Source organism: Acanthisitta chloris, unplaced genomic scaffold, assembly GCF_000695815.1.
Source record: "Acanthisitta chloris isolate BGI_N310 unplaced genomic scaffold, ASM69581v1 scaffold19254, whole genome shotgun sequence".
In the NCBI taxonomy this organism is placed as follows: domain Eukaryota; kingdom Metazoa; phylum Chordata; class Aves; order Passeriformes; family Acanthisittidae; genus Acanthisitta; species Acanthisitta chloris.
The window spans coordinates 124,712-132,290 of NW_008670130.1; the positions used below are offsets into that span (position 1 = coordinate 124,712).

Here is a 7,579-nt window from a genome sequence, read left to right on the forward strand (position 1 = left end):
CCACCTCTTTGTGGCTCTGCATGGGAAAATGCTAGAAGGACAACACCAAGCAGTAAAAGCATCTTGGGGTTTATGGATTTTTTCCTTAAATTAAAAATATACATCTATGTTTTGCTCCTGTATTTTCAGCTTTCTACAAAAAAGGGAAGCCTGCCCTAGGCTTTTAACCAGCATGTGGAAAAGCCATCTCAGAGGTAGTGAAATATTTTGTGAGGATTTTAACATTGTTAACAAGTGGTATAAACAGCAAGATGAAGTAATTGAGGGTATCAGGAGTATAAAGTATATTTTGTGTGCTGGATAATTTTGTAGCATTTTTCACTGGCTGAAGTCTGTTGTCTTTACCTTCTTTGTGGAAAAAAAACTCTGTTTTTTTTCTTGAAAAAACCCTGAGTTTTGTCAAAATTTACATGTCAGTATTGTCTCAAAGATGAAGTATTAATATAGACAAACTTTTCCACAAAAATTTCACTCCCTCAACAATTTTTCAGTATTTTCTCACTGACATATAAAGTCAGCTGAACAGAGTGTTAAATGATATGGAAAAGATATCATCAACTTGTGATAGATCATAAAAGTCACTTACATACAATGGTGACTAGATGTTGGAACCTCTTCCATGAGTGTTAAGAAAAGCTACACACTGATAGAAGATGTTCTCTGTAATTTGCTCTGAACCATTAACAATCACTAGGTAGTGAGGGAAACAAGCTCAAGTTGATAGTGACTCAACACATTCAAAGAAATAACAATAAACATACCTGAGAGCAACTGTAATGATTAACATGGTTTACACTGTTTCTTCACTGGGAATCATGAAAAAATGTTCCTTAATGGATATTTCTATTAATAAATCATGGCCTGGTAGTTTCCATACATAGAAACAGACAGTATTTCTGCCACAGAGGATGGATCCTCATCCTGCAAATATTTACTTACACATCTCCCTTCCCCATTCTGATGAGTCTTATTTGTCACTCTGAGGCATGAGCACAGAAAACTCTCCTAAACTACAGTCTGTTGGCCTACCCTGAAAATCACAGATGCTTCAAAGGATGCTAGAGAAATGCATCTGGCTCTAAGATACAGTGATGCCTTACTCCAAGAAATCATAAGATTTTAGTTAGACATCAGACCCATTTAACCCCTGAGAGGTGCTGACTGCCAGGCAGAGCTGAAGGAGCAGGATAACTCTTCTCAGCTAATGCTGAATCTCAAAAGGCCACAAAATATTAACCCATTCATTCACACAGACATGGATGGAGAGAGGAAAGCACTGTCCCTGTTAGGACTGCACTGCCTCTCGATTGGAGTCGCTTGGCCCTTGGCCTGTGTTCATTATACACAGTCCACTTAACGAACACAGGTTAGAGTCCATCCTTAAAACTAGTCCCTTGGTACTGTAGCTTACATTGCAACTTCTTCAAATGAAATGAATGAGATTTGTTTCACTCGTTAAGACTCCTTTGGTGTTATATCTCCTAAAATATCTTGAGGAGTATTTTGCTTCCTGGAAAATGATGAGTCTCTGTTACAACAAATCTTCAACAAGCCAGAAGTGAATTAAAGTTTACATTTTCCCTTTGTGTGCAAATGTAATGACAAGACAAAAATGCAAGATGATGATGTAACAGCATATCCAAGTTTCTGTTTGCCCTGGAAGTCCATGTCTCAGAAGTTGTGGCAGCTTCAAAGGGACTCAAATTGAGTGATCCCAGGAAAGGGCAAAGAGGTATTTGACAAGGGACTCCTGACAATTATTATGGGAATATCTTCCAAACTACTGTATTCAGCTATGTTCCCAAGGTCTCAAAACCAGTGAAACAACTGGGACACTATTCCATGAAGGAAAAAGCACCTTACAAACTTTACCTCTGAGTGACTTTCTATTGTCTTCTAACACATGGCAAGTTATAGGGAGCTTAAAGCAAAGAGGAAGCATCACTGTATGAGACATGAGGCCTATGTTCCACCTTATTGCTGCTTATTTTATTTTAATACTGTATCTCTAGGAACAGAAGAAGTTGATTGTTCTTTCATTAAATGAGGAATGATTATCAGACAGCTACAGCAAATCTGATGTTAGAAAACATCAGAGCACCAAGAGCATGATTTTTCTCCCATGATCAGCAGTTCTTCATATATTAGAGAGGAAACCTGTGCTTTCTGAAAGGTTTGCAAGTTCCTGTATCTCCTGGCAAGATAGGACCATTAGGATGTTGGAATACAACCCTAGTGACTCTTGCATTGTCATCAAGACCTTGTACTTCTTCAGACTGCTTGATCTGTCAGGTCAAGAAATTCCTCACGGGAAATCTCAAAGGGCTAATTCGTTCTTCATGACATACAGAATACACTTGTTAATAGACTGCTAGCACAGAACTAGGTGGTTCCTCACCACTTGAGCCTATCAAACTTCAACCCCACTGCAGGGGAAAGCAAACAGCAGTCCACCATCCTTGGGCAGATGATTCTCTTCCTTGGCAACACCTCCTGCTGCCAATTAATACACTATGTTTCATAGTTGGCTTCCTATGCAGGAACAGAAAAAACCGCACTGCACACCAGAACTACAAGCCATCCACAAATGCTCTAGCTGGCAAGATTGGAGGCTTGGTTATTAGAGGCAGACTGGGCCAAATCTTTATCTTCTGTAAATGATCACAGCTCCACTGATGTCCATGGAGCTCCAAAAGACATCAGCTGAGTTTCTGGCCTGCTCACTGAAGTATAACCTGTCAGTAGTTCTATCACTTTGCCCCAGGTGAGCCAACCACAGAGACAATGATGTGCACTGAGCAACAGTACTTACTGCAGTTCTCTGCCCTTTTATTCCGATGGATCACTGTCTTTTGGCTGGGAGTGCTGAAGAGGCTGGTCCAGTTGACAGTGTGGTAGTAGCACAGATTGCTGTTGTCTGTTATGTAGATGTTGCCAGCACTGATTTGCTTCAAGGACTGAAACTGCAGAGAGGTAATGCCTTGTTGCTTTAGAATGAGTAAGGAAAGGCCACTGTGATGAGAACAAAAGTAAGAGAGAACAGGAATTAACTCCAGAAGGCACAACTTAAGCAGAATTCCTCAACTAGTTCCATTTCATCCATTAACGTATTTTTTGAGATAATGTGCTGTTAGGAAAACTGAATAAAATTCTGATTTTTTTTTCAACAGGATTAACACCCTGATAGTTTATATGCTAAAGAGAAACTGACAAAGTCATGCAAAATGTATTAAAACATCTTCTGGCAGGCATCAAATTAATGTCATTTAAAGTAATACAGGAAGAAATTGTTATTTTCAAGGAAATTGTTCCAGCCCACTTTCCACATTTCATTTTTCTTTTGTTGTAATATGTGGTTATCGCCTTTCTTCATCAAAGGAACAGTAAATGATTGTCTGTGTAACATGGAAATGACTGCACATATTTTATGACTGAAGATTAGCGAAGACAATATCCAGTTTCTGGGCATCCTTTAAGTTATTGTATTTTAATGATTATAATTGTTTTCCAGCTGTTCCCAATAAAAAATGCTGCTTCGAAACAGAATGTTGGGCTGTAATTCAACCTCAAGGTTTCTCTGCTATTCATATTCTGTCCGGATTGCTGTTGAAGATGCCAGCAGAATCCCATGCCTGATTTACTACACCTCCACAATGGGGACCCAAGGGTTGCTATATATATCATACCACTCAGGTACCACATTGTGCTTCCCCTATTATTTCTTACCACGTTTTCTTTCATTTCAAACCATTTTCTCTGTATGAGTTTTCACACAGAAATATCTCTGGTAAGAATGGCACTACAGAGCTCATGGACACCTCACCTGCAAGATGATCTCAGTGCTCATCCATGTATTTACCTTTTACCTCTTTAAACCACATGGTTCTTGGGGCACATGAGCCTGCACTTCCAACAGTTTATATGCAACCATAAAAACTCCTCAGAATGGGGCTAAGTTCTACTATTCTTGTCTTGTAAGTTATTTTTCTTTACAAGGTATTTTAAACCATAAAATGTACTTTCTGGACAATGAGTCCATGAGCTATTAAGCTACAGCAATGAACCAAGACCTTCACTTTTTTAAGAATTATGTTCAGAAGGTATTACCCATTATAAGCAATGATTAGCAAAGACACTGGTAATGAATACCTTGGTAACAGAGAAAAATAGAATGACTTATGATGTCCTTCTCAAAGGATGTTGCATTCTGTGCTCCTGAACAAAGAATCATTGAACACTAATAAAAAATTATTCCAGCAACAGAGGAAGTATCTTACCTATAGAGAGCTCTTCCACCGATGGTAACCAAGTTAGAAAACACCCTGAAATCTGTCATGTTCTCAGGCCATGACTGTATGTTCAAATACCCTGAAGGAGGAAAAGGCAAATGTGAACATCAGTAATTTCAGCCACAAAGATTCCTTTTACGCACACATGAGTTAGAACAGGCTTAGCCTATAAATGAAAGACAGTATTGGTTTGAGAAAAGAAGGAAACAAGGCATGCTGCAGACTGTCAGGCTGCTCACCACTGTCTTCTCCAAGCAAGCAAAGGAAGACCTGTCACAGCAGCATTACATCCACTTGCAATAGTCACAGTGAGGGTAAACCTAAACACAGGGCAGAATCTTGCAAGGCCTCCAGCCTTCTGCAAACAGCAGCAGCAAAACATTTGCCTGAATTAACACCATGCCATTCTAAAATATGCTAGAGGCTAGGGAGAGAAGTTAAGAGACCCATGATGATTCATTAAAAGATTACAAGACTTCCTTAAAACAAGGACCTTGCATTCATTTCTGAGGTGAGGACTGTTTACCACCAGAGCACTCTCTGCACTGGGATGTGGGACCACTTGTTTTGTGCTACACAGACCTCCACAGAGTACAGTTCCCAATGATTTTGACTCAGTACTGAACTAAGATGCAGTACATAGTTAAGTACAGGGGTAATTCCACTTAAGAAGGAGAGCTGAGACTGTCAATTAGTGTGCTCAGGAATGGCGAATTACAGACACCCAGACGTCACATTATCTTTGACATTAATTAGGGAGAGATTAAGAGTTTACTCTCATTTTTAATCCCACTAGTTTGCTGAAATACACAACTTTTGAGAGGTGCAGCATGTGGGAGAGAGTTCCTTTCAAATGTCAAACATTTGTTGAGCTCCACCGAGCTACAATCAAGCTGTAGTGCCCAGAGGTGGGGAGGTTTTGTGCATTAAATAATTTTTTTTACATTTCCCTATCTATACACAATCAGCAAACAACTGTGAAGTCAGAGCTGTAGTATCTTCCTTCCTGTCCCCCTAATGGTGAAACAAGAAGCAAGATCAAGAAAACAAAGTACAGAGTTCTAGCTCTACGACCCCGCTGAGGAGTCACAAAAATTGGGAGGCACTATCACCCCACTATATACACCTGTCTTTAAACTGCAGAAGCTAATTTGCATCAGCATCTTCTGTTAGACCAAGGGAAGTAGCTGTAAAAGCAGATTGGCTTGTCTGGTTTCCAAGGCATATGTCAGATGCTTTCAGGTGAAGACAATGGTTTCCCACATTTCAGCACCATTTTCCTCACTAGGTGTCCCCTCCTTGCAACGCTTGTCCTACTTTGCTAGCCAGGGACCAAGATCCCTTCTCCACTTAGGAGTAAGGTCTTGGACCCCAAACATAATGGGCATTTTGTGTTCACAAGCAAAGGACAACACACTTGTGAATATCACCTAACACTGATGCTGTTCTGCGTTAAACTTTAATACAAGTTACAGCATGGTGAGCTTAAAGAAAAAAGTACCTTGTGATCTTCAGAAAACCAAAGAAATGACAACCAAAAATGCAAAGTGAGAAGTTCTGGTTATAGGAAACCAGGGGTGTGTTACCTGTTATCTCTCTCACTGTTTGGAAGATGTTTAATTTCTCTGGGTTGATTGCAGCGATGGTGTGATATGGGTCTCTGAAAGATTAAAAACACATAATATGATGCTCTAAATAATAAAAGATCAGGTTGTCAAAGCCACACCATGTAGAAAGCAGCATTAAGGTGCCCAACACTTTGCTTTTTGAAGCATATGCGCCAGATTTCTTCAGCCTGTTGTTCCTGATGACCTGTGTCTAACTTCTCCCAAGTCATCTTGAATGAAAATAATGGTGCTTAGCATCTTCAAGGTTCAAATCATTGATGCTTTAGCAAACACCTATGCTATGGAAAATTAAGGAATTCTAAACCACCATGGGTGTTCTCTCTAAAGGAAAGATGAATTTCCAATGTTTTTTCCAGGAATACTAACTCTGATGGTACAGCTGTGGTATTGTACTACCAGGACTAACAAACCTGCTCCTGAAACAATGACAAGCTATAAGCAAAACACAGCTAAGAGCATGCTAGTAGTTCCTGACACGTGGCATCTACAGGGCACACTTCTTAGAAGGTCTTGAACAGCCAGTAGTTCCTGACACGTGGCATCTAAAGGGCACACTTCTTAGAAGGTCTTGAACAGGAACATAAAAAAATACATACAGATCCTTGCCAAGGAAGTTTATCACATGAGAAAGGAAATAACCCCTAAAAAATTAAAATCTCAAAGTTAGGTACGCTACAGCATAAAGAGATGAAGCTGAGCTTGATTTTGAGATGCCATCATTTAGTAAATATGCTACTTTTCTCCCTTAATTTTAAAGAATCCAACCAGAAGCTTAAACCAAACAAAAAATCCTGCAATGCCATGTTACGGCATTTTTGTAAGTTTTCTGAGACTAGGAAACATCCTCAGTAAATGTGGAGCATGCACTTCCCCCTCTTCTCCTTCTGCTTTCCAGGACACATCATTCTTGGAATTGAAACACGCAGGTAATCAACCAGGTTGTCTTTGGGGACAGCCCTCACAAGTCTATGCGGTGACAGACTGATGGGGTCACTTCTAACCATCCTGGAGGTGACTCCAGGCTAGCAGCAACAAAATGAGTTCTTGAACCTTAACATAAAGCCCACTGGACCACAGAAGCATCACAATCACTTCATTTTAACAATTTGGGGCTCTCAGAAAACTAAATAACCAGTTTTGACTACTTAACAGAAACACAGCACTTTGCTTTCAAAATGCATTACTGTCCAAAAAGGAAACCCCTTGCCTGTAATAAACATGAGGCTGCTGAAATTCAGCACCAAATATTAAGATAAAATACTTTTTAAGTTGCAAATATACATTTAAACCCCTTAAACAGTCAAATGTCTGATGTGTTTAATCAACATATAAAACCTTAGAATAATGCAGTCATCTTCTACCAGGCTATTATCAGAACCAGGAGTTTTCAGTAGGACAGGCACAGCTGCATTTTACAGCTCCAAGAATGAGAGTTCAGCTCACTGCGAAACTGGAAATGGACAACTAAAGGGAAGATAAAAAGCCAATGAGCATTGAAGGCTCATTGCTTCTGCTGCAAGCTGGGGGAGAGGAGGAGGCAGCATTTGCTGCTAGCTGGAGCTGCCCATCATTAAATCCACAGCTCTCCTTGGTGTACCCCATCCTGTCACAGGCAGCAGCACAATCAGGAAGCAGCTTGAGTTTTTAGTACCCCAATCAGAA

General features: G+C 40.0%; 1 protein-coding gene across 1 annotated transcript in view; it reads right to left on the bottom strand.

Moving 5' to 3' along the window:
- The window catches only part of LOC103801173 (receptor tyrosine-protein kinase erbB-4-like), a gene marked incomplete at both ends in the record, with an annotated part of 68,214 nt that extends 62,265 nt beyond the window's left edge, over window positions 1-5,949 (bottom strand). Inside the window, 3 exons of the mRNA XM_009073578.1 lie at window positions 2,813-3,012; window positions 4,278-4,368; window positions 5,876-5,949. Coding sequence (XP_009071826.1) covers window positions 2,813-3,012; window positions 4,278-4,368; window positions 5,876-5,949 — 365 coding nt within the window. The remainder of the gene's footprint in view (window positions 1-2,812; window positions 3,013-4,277; window positions 4,369-5,875) is intronic.
- Window positions 5,950-7,579: the final 1,630 nt, after the last annotated feature.